Below are 19,275 nucleotides of genomic sequence, written 5' to 3' on the forward strand. Positions count from 1 at the left end.
AGAGAAGCCAGTTTCCGGGGGAAGGACCAGATCAGGAAGGCTGCAAACACGCACCCATTTCACATCCTGGCCTGACATTTGGGCTTTGTCTAGGAATCCTGAGGAAGGGATCTTTCTCTTTAACCCTATAAAGACGGAAGCAACATGCTTCCACCTTTGTAATAGATCAGCAGGCAGAGAGCTCAGTGTTCAATTTAAGGGAAACCGGCTCAGTCATAACATGCATCCCAAATACCTTGGGGTCACACTGGACAGGACACTTTCTTATAAAGAACACTGGATGAAGACTGCTGCCAAACTGAGAAGCAGAAATAACATTCTATACAAATTATGCGGCACTAGCTGGGGCTCGACAGCGGATACGCTGAGAACGGCCGCACTCAGTCTGGTTTACTCAGCAGCAGAGTACTGTGCCCCAGTGTGGCTTAATAGTCCATACACGAGAAAGATCGATACACAACTGCATGAGTGAATGCGCATCGTTAGTGGGACAATACGACCTACTCCCACATACTGGCTGCCTGTTTTGAGCCACATACCACCTCCGGATGCAAGACAAAAGAGCGCCCTTCTTCAAGAATATCAGAAGATTATTGACAATCTCCAGCTACCAATATTAAATTCCATAACCTATTTGGAGCGAAACAGGCTAAGATCGAGACATCAAGCCATTTCTACCACTAAAGCTCTTTTAGAAGATGATTTCAATATCCACAACAAGTGGAAACAACATTGGCTAGGAAACCGTTCTCCACAATGCCGAAGCTTGCCCTGCATCTTGGAAAAACCACCTGGATTTGACCAGCCCCATGCGATATGGACAACCTTGAACCAAATTCGCACGGGTCATGGTATATGCGCAGTTGCCCTTTATAAATGGGGCAAAATAACATCAAATTGTGACTGTGGGGCTGAAAAACAAACCATCCAACACATAGTGACAAGAGTGTCAAAACCGAGCCTGCAGTGGAAACTTTGCTGATTTCCTGGCTGTGACAACTGAAGCAAAAAACTATATCTGTAACCTAGACATACGTTTGAGATCTTCCTGTCTATATTTTATATTTCATATTAATTATGCTCTATGTTTTTATTGTAACGCGATGTGAATGTGCCATACAATAAATAAATAAATAAACAAACCCGATATACGAATCAGCCCCAAAGAGATCTTTCTGAGGACAGCCGCAATACTGCAGAAGGGTGATGATTCACTCCAGCCCTGCCCCGTCTCCTCCTCCCTCTCCCTGGCTTGTGGGCATGATCTACACTAGTGCTTTTTATCGTTCTTGAAGTGCACTGAGAACCGCTGGGGCACGCTACACATTCCACAAACTGCTCTTCTAGCGTTATTTCCCGCTTTTTATCCTGTATTATCGGAAATACTGCAGCAGCTGTCACTGTGCATGCAACGACATATACGTCCTCAAGAGCCCGCAAGCACAATTCCACTCCCCTTTTATATACGTTTAAAATAACACCCAAACAGTGCTTCCAAGTCAGTGCGAACCATCATTTAGAGATGTATAAAACCCTGAGACCCTCTTGGACCCGCAGGGTAGAGTACAGATTTGGCAGATAATGTAGAACATACTGGCCCAGGTTTGGGGTCTGTCTCACTACACTTTTATTTGCTGAACCCTTTTCAGCATGTTCCCGGTCAGGTTTACGCAGAAATAACCCCACTGAGGGATTGAAGTGTAGTTCATAGAACAGAGGTGCAGAACCTCAAGCTCCTGAGGGCCCACTCCGAACAGTTGCGGTTCTTCTAAGGGCCATAGAATCTTCCCATGGCCCCATCCACTTTCCCCCAAATACCGATTGTTTGGCGGTTTCTCAGCTTCTGCAATTTCTCCCCTCTTGTTTTAAAGGTTGCTGGCAGGAAGAGCCTTAAGCTAAAATACGCTGGTATTTTAGGCCTCACCCCTTTTGTATTCAGCTCCACCCCTATTGCCTTTGGCCCTGCCCACCCCTGGAATGCAGCTCCCGAGAGATTCTCCGAAATGGAATTTGGCCCTCGGACTGAAAGGGGCTCCCCACCCCATCACAGAACGACGTAAGAAGGGCTCTGCAGGATCAGGCCTATCTAGTCCAGCATCCTGTTTCACACAGAGGTCAGCGAGATACCTCTGAGAAGCCCACCAGCGGGACTGGAGAGTAAAAGGGCGGCTGGTGTTGTTTGTCCCATTGCAGAGGTGCACTGCTTCTGCACATGGAGGTTTCATTTACCCATCAAGGCTAAGAATGTAAGAAGATTCTGGCGAGATCAAGCCAAAGGTCCAGGGCCCAGTGCTCTTCAACATTTTTATTAATGACTTGGATGAGGAAGTGCAGGGAATGCTTATCAGATTTGCAGATGACACAAAATTGGGCGGGATAGCTCATACCTTGGAAGACAGAAACAAAATTCAAAGTGATCTTGATAGGCTGGTGCACTGGGCAGAAAACAACAGAATGACATTTAATAGGGATAATGCCAAGTTCTGCACCTAGGAAAAAGAAACCAAATGTACAGTTACAAGATGGGGGATACATGGCTCAACAATACTACAAGCAAGAAGGATCTTGGAACTGTGGTAGATCACAAGCTGAATATGAGCCAACAACGTGACGTGGCTTCAAAAAAGGCAAATGCTGTTTTGGGCTGCATTAATAGAAGCATAGCTTCCAAATCACGTGAGGTACTAGTTCCCCTCTACTCAGCACTGGTTAGGCCTCATCTGGGGTACTGTGTCCAATTCTGGGCAACACACTTTAATAAGGACACGGACAAGCTGGAGAGGGTTCAGAGGAGGGCAACGAAGATGATCAGGGGACTGGAAACAAAGCCCTATGAAGAGAGAATGAAAGAACTGGGCATATTTAGCCTTGAGAAGGCTGAGGGGAGATATGATAGCGCTCTTCAAGTACTTGAAAGGTTGTCACAGAGAGGAAGGCCAGGATCTCTTCTCGATCATCCCAGAATGCAGGACACGGAATAATGGGCTCAAGTTACAGGAAGCCAGTGTCAGGAGCGCCCTGGCAGCCTCCTTCAGTCTACTCCAATAGCTAACTCAAGACACAGACAAAAGGATTATTTTCAAGGCTTTAATCCTTTTACAACTTAATGACTCTTTCAGATGCTAATCACCAGCGACTAAGCAAGGAACAGCAGAGTAGCCTAAGCTGCAGGTTAGGCAGTTGGTCCCTGTTTGAAGGAGAATCACAGGAAGACCCTGAACTTATGGGCTAGGGAGAGATCCTCCCTCTTTCCCTTGGGTCCTCAGGACATGACCGTTGCTTGCGCGCCAAACGAGCGCTACGCCTCCTTTCCGCGCCCTCCAGCTGTCGTTCCCTGCGTCTGCGCCGAGCGTCGAGCAAGCCCCCCTCCAGCGCTCTCTCGCTGCCAGGGTCACTATCTATCCCAGGAATGCTGGCAGGAGGAATCTCTATCAACTGCTGTGCCTGTGAGAGATGAGCGTGCTTCTCCCACGGATTGCTGTTCCTCCTCAGAATCAGAACTGCTGTGGGGCTCTATCGGCTCAGTTTCCACCCTGACAGCCAGATTGCGGCTGAACACCAGGAAATCATCCTGTTAGAGCAATACGGCAATGGAACCAGTGACCTAGGAAGGTGGTGGGCTCTCCCACGCTGGAGGCATTCAAGAAGCTGGACAGCCACTTGTTAGGGATGCTTTGACTTCGATTCCTGCATTGAGCAGGGGGTTGATGGTCTTATAGGCCCCTTCCAACCCTACTATTCCAGGATTCTAAGTCCTCCAGATGCCCGTGGGTTTGCATGCAGAATGTCCCAGGTTCAGCCCTCGTCATCTCAAGTTAGAAAGGAACAATAGCAGGAGATGGAAAAGATGTCTCTCCGAGACCTTGGGGAGGTGCTGCCTAACCTCTCTTACCTTACTCATCGAGGGTGAGCGTCTATATATCACTTTTTGCAAAGGCTCCTGGGAATTGTAGCTCACAGCAAGAACCATCCTTATCGAAGAAAACTGATTCACAGCGCCAGGGCCGGCATGATCGGATACGTGACGAGGGCCCACAGCTCAGTAGGGGCCCACGGACCACAGCCCCCTGGAGCTGCTGCTCCTTCTCTCCGCCATGGCAACCTGCTTGTTCCCCTGCCTCTCGCTCCCGCCCAGACAACGGTGCTGGTGAGGAGGGGGAGGAGGAGCAGATGCCACCACGGCCGCCTTGCTCCCTGGCTCTCTGCCTGCCAAGCAAGCAAGTGGGAGCCAGGAGGAGAAAGTGGAGGAGGAGTAAGAGCAGCTGGTGACAACGGTGAAGGCGGACTCACCCTGGGAGGGGGCTCATTGTGGGTGTCTTGCCCAAGGGCCCCCCACCCCAAACTTAGAGCCAGCACCACACGATGCAGTCCTATTTATTATTATTTGGAAGTAAGCCCTATTTAGTTCAATGGGACAAACTCCTAGAAAAGTGAGTACAGCCTTTAAGGCAAAAATATAAACGGCGATCAAATCCCAAAAATGTAGGGAGAGAAAGTCACCCAGATTTGATTCCCCTTTAGGCCTCGCTTGGTCATCAATAAGGCTTCCTTATTTTCTTTTTATTCGACAGTTTCTCCGTATTCTCTAGAATACAGGCAACAATGAGTCTTGTGGCACCTTAAAAGACTGACACTGCTCTCTTCTACTTCGGTCAGACCTCACATGGAGGACCCTGCCCATTTCTGGGCAGTTTAAGAAGGGTATCGACTGAGTGGAAGAATGTGTCCGGAGTGCCAAAGGCGGTGAGGGCCCTGTGAATAAAGGTTGAAGGAGTTGGGTACATTGAGGCTGGAGGAGAAACTACTAAGAGGCAATATGACTGCCACCTTCAGCATTGGAAGGGCTGACACGTAGAGGATGGAGTTTCCGAGCCCAATTCAAGATGATGGGTTTGACCTATAAAGCTTTGCATGGTTCAGGACCGCAGCACCTGATGGAGCACCTCTTCCGGCATGAACCTACCTGGACACTATGCTTATCACCTACGGCCCTCCTCAAGTTGCCTCCTCCAAGGAAGGCTCAGAAGGTGGCAACAAGGCAGAAGACCTTCTCAGCGGTGGCCCCCTGGTTATGGAACAATCTCCCCAACGAGGCCTCCCTGGCGCCAGTGTTTTCTTTTCAGCACTTTCCTCTTTTTTCAGGCTTTTGGCAGCATACAATGGTGTTTTAATCAGGTCCTGGATTTTTCTTATTGTTGATTTAGTATGGCTGAGATCAGTATGGATATGCTGTCTGTTTATGTCTGTGAATAAATGGTTTTTATACTACGTATAATACTGTGTTTTTAAGGTTTTTAATCTTTGTAAACCGCCCAGAGAGCTTTGGCTATTGGGCAGTATAGAAATGTAATAAATGAAGTAATGAATTTGTACTCTGTTGCTCCGGAGTTTAGGACCTGAAGGAACAGGCTCAAATTACATGAAAGGTGATTTGTACAAAAACTTTGGAAGAATTTCCTGACATGACAAGCTCTGACTGGAGAATGTTGGGAGTTGTAGGGCTTTTTTTCTGTCTAAACATGAATAGGATTGTGCCCAAATTGGTTTTTAAGTAGAGGTTAGATGGCCACCTATTAGGTAAAGGAAAAAAAAAGGTAAAGGTGTCCCCAACCAGTCGTGTCCGACTCTAGGGTGTGGTGCTCATCTCCATTTCTAAGCTGAAGAGCCAGCACTGTCCAAAGACGCTTCTGTGGTCATGTGGCCGGCATGACTGAACACCGAGGTGCATGGAACGGTGTTACCTTTCCCGCCAAAGCGGTACCTATTTATCTACTTGCAATTTCTTGCTTTTGAACTGCTAGGTTGGCAGAAGCTGGGACTGAAGGGGTGTTTAGCAATGGACTACTTGCATTAGCAAGGGAATGCACTAGATGACCTTTCAGAACCCTTCCAGTTCTGACTGCATCATATTTATTGGGCTGTAAGTTTCTGTGGACTAGAATTCACTTCAACACTGGTTCTACTCTCCAAATGCTTATGCTGCAATAAATACATTACTCTTTAAGATACCCACAAACCTCTTTATTACATTTTTATCACCCCTTTCCTACAAGGAGATCAGGGTGGCATCTTGCCCCCCCACACTTTTATCCTCACAACTACCCTGTGAGGGAGGCTAACTTGAAAAATGAAGATTGGCCCAAGGCCGTCCAGTCTGCTTCATGGCCAAGTGGGGATTTCAAGCCAGGTCTCCTCAGTCCTAGCCTGACACTCTAACCAGCCTTCCACTATACCACTCTGGCTCTGATAGCTGAAGCCTGTCCAGGTACTTGGAAATACATCCCATTGCATTCAATGGGCCTTGCCCCCAGCTAGGTAAGCATGCAAAAGACTGCCGCTTTAGTCTTGGGGAGATGTTGATAACCTCTGCCCTGGTGAGGAGAAGCCACAGCCATCTCAGGACACCAATATCTTTTGTTACCTGGGCCTTGTGCTTTGTAACACACTTCCACTTTTTACATCACTCTCCTCCCAACAGCCCATCCGATAACCCCTTCCACCAAGAGTCCGGAGTATCAAGACCCACTGACACCATCCGAGCAGCCATTCCGCCAGGCTGTACAGAGGAAGAGGAAAGGGGGAAGCAGGGTCATTCCACCAGCCCTGCTGAAAGAGTGCATCAGTTTTTTCCTCTTCCCTCCCCATCCCCTTTTCCTTGTATGTCATGACTTTCTGGACTTTAAGCCTGCCAGCAGGGGCTGCCTTACTTCATTAACTGGATGTAAGCTGTCCCAGGAGTCTTTTGGGCTGAGGAGCAGGATAAAAATACTGCAAATAAACAAACAAACAAATGGCGTGATGGGGCCTACATTATCCAATCAATGCAATCGGAGGCAGCAAGGCCAGGTTGTTGGCCCCTCCCCTGCGGTCACGGCTTCCGCCAGCCCCGCCCGACAGTACACGAGAAGGGGTGACTATGCCCGTAGATCTCTATGCGTATAGGGCGGCCCCCTGCGGATGTCCACCCTCAATGATATAGAAATGCAGGCCCTCATCATGACTCTCTCCATAGCCCCGTTCCCAAGAACAGGTCAAAAAAGGCAGGCAGCTGTGCTGATCCATAGCAACAAACCAGCTTTCGCCTCCACCAGGAGCAGGTCTTTTGTAAAGCTCATGGGTCTGAGTTTCCCATTCAAGACCAGGCCACCCCAGAACAGCGCCTCACAACAGGGAACAATATGTTGTTGCTGGGGGAATAAAGCCCCCACCCCCGCCCTCCCAAGCCACTGTGAGGACTGCAGCTAAACCCAGCGGTATTAAGGAAGTCTTAAATGGGTGGCAGACAACATCGGTGTCCCTGCTAAAGATGTCGGAAAAGTCTGCAATGGAATCAAATGAGTTTGGATTTGTATGAATCCAGCTGGTGGATTCTGGAGCGGACCAGCTTTTCCTGAGTCGTGTGGATTCCACAGACTAGTGGACCATTTTTTTTACTTCCAGAATTTTATGCAAATTTAGTCGTAGAAAAATATGTAAAATTTAAGTAAAAAATGCGCATTTCCCCCATAAGCTAAAGTGTGAAAATGCGCATTGAGGGGGATTTGTGCATTTTCAGGGCAATTTGTACATTTTCACAAGTGTGAACTTGCACAAATCCAAATTTGTGCAAATTTGGGAAATCAGGAAAAATCCGATTCCGTCAATCAGTGGACTGCAGAACAAAAGGCACCTGACAATCCACAAAACACAGACGGAACAGATTTTGCAAAATCCATACATCCCTAGTCCCTGCTAATGAAAAAGTGCTGGGGCTGGGGCTGGGTCCCTGCAAACCCTGGCTACACTATACCTCTGCTCCAGCCCTAACGTGAGGGGCTTCGGGGAAGCCATGTGACCTAACATGGGAACCCCAAGCCCTACTGGTTTGAGATACAGGTGATCCAATGAATGCTTATGATTGGATAACTGGTGCTTTTTTATTGATGTAAAAACAAACAGGGTGCATTGATGTGTGAAGGATCAGATTTGGTTATAACCGCAGTATGGAGATCAACATCCCTCTGGAGATAAATGTGACAAGGGATGTGCACGCCTCCCCATTTTCAGCTCAACAACTACTGGAGGGCTTCTGCGTGTGCTTGAAAGAAATACTCATACACAAATCCTGATCGTCTCCCTCCATTGAAGAGCTGCTCCAAGGAAAGTTGCTATGGGTGACGAAGGGAGGGACCCTTCGGGCATGAGGGTACCCTGCCCTACAGTGGGTAGGATTCTGCTCCCCAGTAAACGTGGGGTAATCCTCCAGATCACCCCCTATAGGTGGGCATCTGTGCTTCGAATACTTGCTCAGTTGCTAAACATGATAATTTCATCCTAAAACTGAAAAATCAAGATTCCAACTGGGCAGAAATACCAACCTTGTGAATGCACCTGTTCGCGACAATGTCAAGCAACCTTAACGCAACCACAACCATGCTCGTATCACATCATTTGCTAATTAAATGCATTTTTTTTAATCCCCCAGATGAAACAAGGTCAGTATTCAGATAGAAGACGTGGGTTCTTTTTCTGTCTCACCAGAAACGGTCTTTCCCTGAGTCATGTTATGGGATGCCTGCAGCTTCTCTTTGCTGAGGATTTTCTAATACTTAACAAGAAGTGACACAATATTGGGCAGGATAGCTAATACTTTGGAGGACAGAAACAAAATTCAAAGTGATCTTGATAGACTGAAGCGCTGGGCAGAAAACAACATAATATTTACTAGGGATAAATGCCAAGTTCTGCACCTAGGAATAAGAAACCAAATGCAGTTACAAGATGGGGGATTTGGCTCAACACTACAAGCGAGAAGGACCTTGGAATTGCTGTCGATCACAAGCTGAATATGAGCCAACAATGTGATATGGCTGCAAAAAAGGCAAATGCTATTTTGGGCTGCATTAATAGAAGCATAGCTTCCAAATCCCGGGAAGTACTAGTTCCCCTCTACTCAGCACTGGTTAGGCCTCATCTGGAGTACTGTGTCCAGTTCTGGGCACTGCACTTTAAGAAGGATGCAGACAAGCTGGGGCGGGTTCAGAGGAGGGCAACAAAGATGATCGGGGGACTGGAAACAAGGCCCTATGAAGACAGACTGAAAGAACTGGGCATGTTTAGCCTTGAGAAGACTGAGGGGAGATAGGATAGCACTCTTCAAGGACTGGAAAGGTTGTCACAGAGAGGAAGGCCAGGATCTCTTCTCGATTGTCCCAGAATGCAGGACATAGAATAATAGGCTCAAGTTACAGGAAGCCCGATTCCTGGCTGAATCAGGAGAAACGTCCTGACTGTTAGAACAAGACGACAATGGAGCCAATGACCCAGGGAGGTGGTGGGTTCTCCCACACTGGAGGCATTCAAGACGAGGCTGGACAGCCACCTGTCAGGGATGCTCTGACTCGAGTTCCTGCACTGAGCAAGGGGTTGGACTCGATGGCCTTGTAGGCCCCTTCCAACCCTACTATTCTATGATTCTATGAAATATACCTCCTCCTATGCATTTATCCTGAGCACACTCCGGGAGAGAGCGCAGGACAGGAAGGCCTGGCGTGCTATGGTCCATGGGGTCACGAAGAGTCAGACACGACTGAACGACTGAACAACAACAACATGCATTTATCCAGGGCTGAGCAAACTGTAGCCATCGGCCTACTTTTATGTGGTCCTTGGCTTCATTTCAACAGCTTTCTGCAAGTGATCAGTTCAGACCTCTGGCAAGAGTGTTCTGTCTCTCCCTTGGTGGAAGAGAGAGAAAGGGTGGAGGAGGGAGAAAGGGTGGAGGGAGGGAATGGGAGAGCGAGAGAAGATGGTGGCAGAGGGAGAGAGAAAGAAAGAGAAGGGGTGGCAGGGGGACAGAGAGCAAGAGAAAAAGGAGAGGGAGGGAGAAAGGAAAGAGAAGAGTTGAGGAGGGAGAGAGAGAAGGGGTGGCAGAGGGGGAAAGAGCAAGAGAGAAAGAGGAGGGATGGCAGAGAGAGACAAGGAGGTGTGGGAGAAAGAAAAACGAATGGTAGAGCGAGAGAGAGAAAGAGAGAGAGAGAGATAAGGAAAAAGAAGGGCTAGGAGATAGAGAGACAAGGAGGTAGGAGAGAGAGAGAGAAAAGGGGCTGGGAGAGAAAGAGAGAAAGGGATGGCAGAGAGAGAGAGGGAGAGAAAAGCCACCCATTTTTGCATTGGCCCCACCCACCACTGGCTTCAGCTCCACCCACCACCAGCACACAGACCCTAACAGATGATCCCCAAGGGAATGTGTTCCTTGGCAGAAAAAAGGTTCACCCCACCCTCTGATGTATTTGTTTTTTCTCCTGCGCGTCTTTCTTTTGCGGCAAGCAAAGCCCGGGCGTGAACAGGACTTCTTCCCGCACTGTGCACGCTTTCGCGGCCTCTACCCCACATGGGTTCGCTCATGTTTAATAAGGAGCCACTTCTGACTGAACCGTCTCCAGCAGTGGGAGCATCTATATGGTTTCTCCCCTGTGTGAGTTCTCTCGTGTCTGATAAGGTCCGAACGCTCAAAGAAGGTTTTCCCGCAGGCTGAACACTGGTGCGGTTTCTCGCCAGTGTGCTTCTTTTTATGCTTAATAAGGTTCCAGCTGTAAACAAAGCTCTTTCCACAGGTGGAGCAAGTATATGGTTTCTCTCCCCCATGGGTCCTTTCATGCTTAATGAGAAGGGAGTTACGACTAAAGCACTTCCCACAGGCTGAGCACTGAAAGGGTTTCTTCTCGGCGTTGGTTCCCTCATGGAAGGTCTGACAGGCGGCTTTCCCACAGTAAGAGCATTTGTGTGGGTTTTCCAGAGTGTGGATTCTCTGGTGTCTCATAAGTTGGTCCTTGTGGCCGAGGATTTTCTCACACTCGCCACGTTGAAATGGTGTCTCCTGACTAAGGACTCGTTCATGACCAGAAAGTCCCGAGACGTCTCCAAAGCTTTCCTCAGTTATAATATGTGCCTCTTGTTTGTGCCCTAAGCGACAGTCATCAAGGATCTCGTTTGCCACACCAGGAGGGGAATCTCTCACTCCGTTCCTCGGATAGTTTCTTTGCTGCCTCTTTGGGCAGTGCTGATCTCCAGATGTTTTCTCCCTTTCCTCAACCTGGGAAATGTTCTCAGTTGCTCTCCTTTGGGGCGCCCTATCTGGTTTTACCATCTCGGAACATTCCAGAATGTTCTCTCCACCCTCACTTGGCACGGAATATTCTGGAATTTTCTCTCCACCCTCACGCACCTGCATGTAACCTTTAGGAATGAAAAGGGGGAAAATTGTTATAATTTTGTTAATGGATCTTCCCTGTATGAACCTGCCCTTTGTATTTATTTATTACTTTTATTAGTTTATCAGTTTTATATTGTTGATTTTATTGCAATTTTATTTGTATTATTATTTATGTTTTAAATTGTAAAATGCCTAGAGAAATTTATTTTGTGAAGTGTTTAATATATTTAGGGCGCGATCCTATGCATGTTTAGGCAGAAAAACATCCTACAACTCCCAGCATTCCCCAACCAGCCATGCTTGCTGAGAAATGCTGGGAGTTGTAAGACTTTTTTTCTGGCTCAACATGCATAGGATTGCGCCCTTAATAAATAAATAAGTGTATACCCACCACACCTTCAGCACACAAGTGAAAGGAAGTTAACAATAAGAAACAATACGATCAGTCACACACACACAAATCAATAATACAGAATCAACAGCAGGTCAACACACTGCAATCTTTTTATATTGTTTTTCAAGGTTAAGAAAGGCCTGGGAGAATAAAAAGGTCTTGGCCTGGCACTGAAATACTAACAACACAGGCACCAAGGTAGTGCATTCCAAAAGCAGGGTTGTATAATAGAAAAGGCTTTTTCTCCTTTTGCCACAAACTTTACCTCATAAATTGGGTGCAGTCCTAAAAACAGACTTACTAGAGAGTCAACTTCACTGAACTCAATGAGATCTAGTCAGGCAGTGGCTACTAAGGAGAGGGCCTTTTCATTGGTTGCACCCCAGTTGTAGAATGACCTCCCCAGAGAGTCTCGCCTGGCACCTACATTGTGGTCTTTTCTATGCCAGATGAAAACCTTTTTTAAAAAAATTCCCCCCAGGCCTTTTAGCCCTTAAAAATCACATTTTTGCACTGCTGCTAAATTTTATTTTAGTTACTACTTTGGTTTTATTCTGTGTCAAACTTACGGTTTTATATTATGTTTTAGTGTGTTATTGTATTTTATGGGTTTAAGCTTTGTCTTGTAAACTGCCCAGAGAGCTTCGGCTAATGGCCGGTAGAAATGTAATAAGTAAATAAATATCTACTTTTGAGGTAAACATGCTTAGGTTTACACTGCAAGACACAGACGCCAAGTGCTGCTCCAGGTTTGGTCCAATCATGAGATGGGTTGAGTAACGGCCAAAAGCAAAGCTTTCTGGGGATTGTCAAATGGCAGAGCTTCCTCCCTCACAGAGGCCCAACAAAGCCCACCCTTGCTGAGTTCCCATTGCATCAGGCTGCAGAGTGGAGGGAGAGAAGAGAAGCAGTGCCACTCCATCGGCTCTCAGAGGCCAAATCCATTGGGCTCCTCCCTCAACTGTCACGTGACAACAGCCATTCCTTCAGGCTGCAGCAGAGGGAGGGATAGGAAGCAGGGCCACACCATCAGACTGCAGGGAGAGAAGGAGTGCAGTGGCCCCATACTTCTGGAATAAGTTGCCATTGGGGGTCCGCCATGCTCCATCGTTGCAGGCTTCTAAGAAGGCCTTCAAAACACATTATTTTACTCTGGCCTTCTCCAGTTACAATTGCTGTTATTGTGGTTTTTGTTGCTGTTTCATTGCTGGTTTTGTTGTTGCGTTTTACTGCTGTTTTTATTGCGTTCTTACAGTCTTTATTGTGTTTTATCTCGTTTAATATTGTATTTGTTTTAAGTGTTTTCTTGCTGGAAAGGCGGCCAAGAAATATTTTAAATAAATAATAAATGAATCCGCTCCAAATGTTTTGGCCTACAACTCCCATCAGCCCTAGCCACAGAGCCAATGGTGAGGGATTATGGGGGTTGTAGGCCAGAACATCTGGAGGGGCACAAGTTGCCCACCACGCTGGATTAGGTGGTCTCCAAGGCCCTGTCCAACTGAATGAAGCACGGGGAGAATGTTTTTGCACTTGTTTAATGTACATTTCTACTCGGTATTTTGTGGCATGATTGTGGCTCACCAAAATTAGATTTCCACCATCAGCACAAGACTCCAATAATATAACGAAGAATATAGGCGGGGCAGCTCCAAGCCGAACCACTGGCCCTTTGGCAGCAAGAGAGGCGGCGTGCAGATGATGGAGGAGCTCGAAGGAAGCAGCACAGAATGAGTCACTCACTCATCAGACTTGTTAGGTGACTTCCGCAAGACCTAGAAAGCTGGCATTCGGCATGGGTGTATTCCAAGACAACCCAATTACGCCAAAAATCCAAACGTGGGACATTTGTACATTTAACGGTCAAAGTTCAGTGTGTGTTTGCCATACGCAGGTGCAGATTTCTGGGTGTACCTTTCCCTCTGTTTCTGATGTTCAGGTTGATGAGTGCCATTGCTTGTATAGCCAAAACAGCACAATAGGAAGGCTTGGGGAGAAACCCCAAGGTTTCCAGAAGTCCAAAAAGCATTGAGGGAAATAAAAACAGGCCCAAAGGAGGAGGAAACCCTACAAAAACAGGAGCTGGGATGCTGACTGACAAGGTGCGAGTGGTGGGGGTGGAAATGGAGCATCTGGAGTCATGAATAGAAGCACTCTACCCTAGCGCAGGCTGGTGGCTCCTATATCAGCGGGGCAGTGATTCCGCTCCGAGTTTCAGTCAGAACTCTAAAGAAGCTTTCCAAAATGCTGAGTCTATCCCCAAAATGGGGATAGGACCTCCTTTAGAATTCTGACTGGTTCTGACTGAAACCCAGAGCGGATTCACTGCCCCACTGAAATTGGAGCCACCAGCCTCGACTGCCCCACCCTACAACATTCTGTTGCAGGACCCTCTCGGTTTTCATCATTTGAAATTTAATGCAATCCACAAACCACCTTAATTTCAGCTTACCCAGCAGCCGGGCGTTCAAATCCTGTTTGGCTTTGGCCTGCTTTTGCAGCTGCTTCTCCCCAGGGTCAAACGGACTGGGCTCAGCTTTTACAGAACTTGCAGTCAGCACCTGAAAAAGACACGAAAATCCCTTTAAGAACCGAGGGATAAGAATACTGTGGCGGGAGACTGAGCAACGCTGGCCTAGGTCCACCAATAAGATCTAAGGTCTGCTGCTCTCCTTTCTTCCATGTCCCACCACTAACCTTGGACCTCTCGGGATGAAACCGCTCACCTGTTGCTCCCATCGGCTGGCCTCTCGCTGCCTCAGCAGGAAGTCCTCGGCCAGGGCCACCGCCTCGGGACAGGTCCCCGGGCCACATTCCCTCACCCATCTCTGGATCTCCAATGGCAGGATGGTCAGGAACTGCTCCAGGATCAGCGTTTCCAGGATCTGCTCCTTGGAGTGCCTCTCGACCTTCAGCCACCGATGGCAAAGTTCCTGGAGCTGGCTGTAAGCCCCTCTCGGCCCCTCGGCCTCCTGGTAGCAGAAACACCGGAAGTGCTGGCGGTTCTTCTCCCTGCTCAGGGCATCCCCTCGCAAGATGGCCGCCTTCACCTTCCCATAATCCTCTCTGCCTGGGGCCTCCAGCCCTCTAAAGGCCTGCTTGGCTTCTCCACTGAGGGCGGGCAGGAGTCGGGCCACCCACTCTTCCTTGGGCCACCGGCAGGCCTCGGCCACTTGCTCGAAGGAGGCCAGGAAGGCGTTAGCGTCGTCCCACGGGGTGGGCTCCTCCGGCAATTGTGGGATTTCCCAGCCTGACTGAGGTGCCTCCACTGTCTTCAGAAACTCCTGCCACTGCATTTCCCATTGCTGGAGTTCCCGCTCACCCGGTTCCTGTTTAATCTGCACTACCGGTTTCCTTTGTGGGTCTTCTCCAATAATCACAGCCTGGAAGAGATTAGGGCCTTTTCTGGCAGCCTGTGATCTTTCCCCTTGTATACAGCCTGATGGGCCTCGCTCCTCCATTTTCATCCCAGCCTGATCCCCCAGCAATAATCACTCATATGGAAACCTCTAGAAGAAAAGATGAATATACAAGAAGTTATGGTGTTCTGGGCTGGCACGACGGGCTGCTTCCTGAGGAAGAAAGACGGAAACAGGAATGCAAAAGAACAAATGCGAATGTTCTGCTGGCAGATTGCACTGCCACCCTCACCATCCCCTCTATTTCCAATGTTCACACTATGAGTGCCATTGCTTATGCAGCCAAAACGACACCGCCCATTTACAAGAGGGAGGTAGCAACAGCCTTGAGTGGGGTGGGGGTGGGACCACCAAGATTTCAGAAGTTCAATTTTTTAAAAGAAAAAACCCTAAAGGGGGTGGGGAGGACCACAAAAACAGCTCTATGACGACTGAGCATGCTAAGTGGTTGTTGCAAGGGAGGAACCCGTAGGAGGAATCCCACTTGTCTGTTTTATAATGCCCACATCCAAAGAATGGAAGAACTGCATTACTGTTGCTTTTATTATTTATTATTACATTTATATCCCGCCTTCTTTCCTCCTGGTGGCTTACATAGTACTCCTCCTCTCTATATTATCCTCACAATAACAACCCTGTGAGGTAGTTCAGGCTAAGAGCCAGTGACTGGCTTTCCAAAGCCACCCACTGAGCTTCATGGCTGGGTCTCTGGGGTCCTAGTTCCACACTCTAACCACTACTCCACACTGGCTCTCTCACTGGTTGTTGTTGAACGTATCCAGTTGAATGTGGAGGTTCCATTATATATTTTAAATTACTATAAAATAGCGCTCCAGATGGCTAACAGTTGTCACAGAGAGGAAGGCCAGGACCTCTTCTCGATCACCCCAGAGTTCAGGACACAGAATAATGGGCTCAAGTGACAGGAAGCCAGATTCCGGCTGAGCGTCAGGAAAAACCTCCTGACTGTTAGAGCAACACGACAATGGAGCCAATGACCCAGCGAGGTGGTGGGCTCTCCCACACTGGAGGCATCCAAGACGAGGCTGGACAGCCACCTGTCAGGGATGCTCTGACTTGGATTCCTGCACTGAGCAGGGGGTTGGACTCGATGGTCTTACAGGCCCTTTCCAACCCTACTGTTCTATGATTCTATGAACAACATTCCAATCATCCAATACAACAGTTTAAAAAATTTAAAACTACAAAAAAGAGACAGTATGGCAGATAAAGTAAAAAACAAACAAACCCATCAAAGTCATTCTAAAATGGAAGACTAATAATTAAAAGAAACCTTTCCTAAAGAGAATTGTCTTCAGTAGCTCGCAGAAGCCAAAAAGGGAGGAGGCCAAACAATTCCACACTGGGGTACAAGCACAGAGAAGGCTCTTTCATACATCCCAACCAACTTAACAGTGGTGCAGTTCGATAATTTTAGGCTCCGGACTTAGGGTGCAATCCTATGCATGTTTGGACAGAAAAGAAGTCCTACAGCTCCCAGCGTTCCCCTGCCAGTGTGCTGGGAGCTGTAGGACTTCTTTCTGTCTAAACATGCATAGACGTGCACCTTGAGTGGCCATATGCCCTCGCCATCTCACCCCCGTTAGATGCTACTATCTATTACTTCACTCACAGCGCAAACTTATATATGTCTACGCAGAAGTAAGCCCCACTGTGCTCAATGGGACTTATTCCCAGGTGACTGTGCATAGGATTGCAGCGTTACTTCAAAATGTGGCGAGACAGCCCTGCTGCATTCGGGGATCCATCATGCTCACTGTGTGTTGAGCGGGGCCCTGGGCCTGTGTCCCAAAATGCTACCGTCATGGTGCCACTGGCATCAACCCACATCAGGACACCTTAAGTTGTATCAGGGACAGGGAACCGATGGCCCTCCAGATGTTGCTGGACCAACTTCCCTCACTTCCCTCATTAGCCACGTTGGCTAGGGTTGATGGGAGCTGGAGTCCAGCGTCTGAAGGGCCACGGGTTCCCTCACCCCTGAATAAGAACATACGAACAGCTGTGCTGGATCAGACCAAGGGTCCATCTAGTCCAGCATTCTGTTCACACAGTGGCCAACCAGCTGTTGACCAGGGACCCACATGCAGGACACGAGCACAACAGCATCCTCCCGCTCCCCCATCTGGTACAGGAGGTAGCACATAGCCCTCAAGCTTAGTAGCCATTGATAGCCTTCCCCTCCAGGAATTATATAGTTAAGGACCGTTGATCCCCGGTTTCTCCAGGTTCGGCAAGGAAAGAATCCTGCCTGAAACCCTCAAGAGCCGCTGCTGACAGTCAGTGTCAACAATACTGGGCTAGATGGACCCAGGGTCTGACTCAGTATAAGGCAGCTTCCGATGTTCCTACTTCATCCTAAATCAGCCTTCCCCAACTTGGTGCCCTCCAGATGTTTGGGACTACAACTCCCATTTACGCTGACCATTATCAATGCTGCCTGGAGCTGATTTATTTATTTATTTATTTGAAGCATTTTTATGCCGCCTCATCCAAAAAGGTTCCCAGAGCAGCTTACTTAATTATTTAGCTTAATCAGCTAAATAAGACAGTTCCTGCCCCACAGGCCTACAATCTAAAAAGACACCACACACAAGGAAAAAGGAACAGGGAGGGAAGAGGGGAAAAAATAATTCTTTCAGCAGGGCTGGCGGAATGGCCCTGCTGTCCCGCTCATCTCCCTCCGTTCAGCCTGCTGATGAGAGTTATAGTCTAAAACTTCTGGAGGGCACCAGTGGGGGAGGTCCGCCATACATGAAGTGTGTCCAATTCTTGTTTAGCGATCCAGCGGCCATCACCACATCCTGGTGGCTGTGATTTATTTATTGCAACTCGGTCATCCAACGCTTTCAAGGCTGCAACAATAAGCACACATTATCTTAGAACCAGGATCGGCAACCTGGATTCTTGGCAGTGTAATTCCCATCAGCACAGCTAGGGATGATGGGAGTTTATTTATTTATTTTTATTTATAGTATTTGTATACCGCTCCACATCCAAAGGCCTCGGAGCAGTGAGTTGTAGCTGAAAACTTCTGAAGGGCACCAAGTTCCCTACCTTTGGCCCTGCTGTCTCAGACCTATCCATCACCCACAGCTCTCAACCAACATTTTAATGGAGGCAGGAGGCATACACACTCCCAGCTCCTCTCTGGTCGGAGATGGCTTAATCAGGATCACTTTATTTCTGATGTTCGGGCGCTGGGTGCCGTTCCTTTCGCAACCAAAAAAGCACCACCCACGCACAGGACGAGGGAGGCACCAGCACGCTGGGGAACACCAAGGTTTGCAGAAGTATAAAGCATATTTAAAAAAGGGTTTTAAACAAACTTACAGGGGGGAAACCCCTCAAAACAGCTCGAGGAGAACTTGGCAAGCTCAACTGGCCACAGAACGAGAAGTGTTTGTTGATGGGGGAAAACAGGACCGGACGGGGGGCGGAATGGAGTCCCTTGGCAGAGGGCATGGCTGGCTGAAACCTTGAACAAGAGCACTCCACACTGCAACATTTTGCTGCAGCTCCCGTTTGTCTAGTCTCTGGAATTCAGATTCTGGGGTGTTTCCATGGGGCTGGCTCTCTTTCCTCTGCACGCCGCCCCCCCCCCCCGGCCGCCCAAACTGCATTGCAAAAAAGCTGCAGTTGAACGGAGAAGGGGGGGTTGTGGAGGGACAGATTCTTCCTTTGATGTGGAACTGCGTGGGAGGGACCCCGCTGGGACCAGAGGGGCTGCAGGGGGGGCGGGCTGTCTTGGGTCCCTCCCCTCCAACTTGCTGCCCCTCTGTTGTCTCTCCAACACCCCCTGTTTTGGGGGGCGATGCATCTCCCCCCGCGCCTGCAACTCACCTCTCCGCTCACCGAGATCGCCTTCCTCTTCTGTTTTTTGCTGCAGGGAAATTCAAAACCAAACTCCACCCCCAGCAGGAAAAGGACGTTCACTCTTGTACATCCACACACCCGGGCTGCCGCCTCTCTGGCAAGCGGGGCTCCGTCGCTTTAACTCTTTGCAACATTGCAAGCGGCGGGGCGGGCCGGCGGATGCGCTCCCCAACCGGGTGCGCTCCAGCTGTGTTGGACTACAATTCCCAGCGTCCCCAGCAAGGCTGCCCGCATCCATACACGCACGGCTCCCTATCGACGCTCTAACCAGGCCACAACAGGCAGCCTGCCCGTATCGCCCTCCCTTGCATGGGCAGTGCTGCTTTAGCTACATAAGCATCGGCACTCCCCGCCGAGATATTGGAAATAAA

At 48.6% G+C, this 19,275-nt stretch overlaps 1 protein-coding gene across 3 annotated transcripts; it reads right to left on the reverse strand.

Moving 5' to 3' along the window:
* Positions 1-7,901: 7,901 nt before the first annotated feature.
* On the reverse strand, positions 7,902-18,941 carry LOC146356078 (uncharacterized). 3 transcript variants are annotated; one of them, XM_084831674.1, is made up of 4 exons: positions 18,872-18,941; positions 14,315-15,097; positions 14,041-14,149; positions 7,902-11,217 (listed from the first exon to the last, which is right to left on the reverse strand). In XM_084831674.1, exons 2-4 carry the CDS (start codon positions 15,053-15,055, stop codon positions 10,364-10,366), a joined length of 1,704 nt encoding a protein of 567 aa, XP_084687800.1. In that variant the 5' UTR covers positions 15,056-15,097; positions 18,872-18,941; the 3' UTR covers positions 7,902-10,363. The 3 variants fall into 3 exon arrangements, with proteins under 3 accessions (XP_084687800.1, XP_084687798.1, XP_084687799.1); XM_084831672.1 differs by having other exon boundaries at positions 14,315-15,160; positions 18,872-18,908; XM_084831673.1 differs by lacking the exon at positions 18,872-18,941 and having other exon boundaries at positions 14,315-15,220.
* Positions 18,942-19,275: the final 334 nt, after the last annotated feature.

The sequence above is a fragment of the Heloderma suspectum genome, chromosome 2 (assembly GCF_057233095.1).
Source record: "Heloderma suspectum isolate Gila_16-S chromosome 2, 16-S_ref, whole genome shotgun sequence".
NCBI classification, from domain to species: Eukaryota; Metazoa; Chordata; class Lepidosauria; order Squamata; family Helodermatidae; genus Heloderma; species Heloderma suspectum.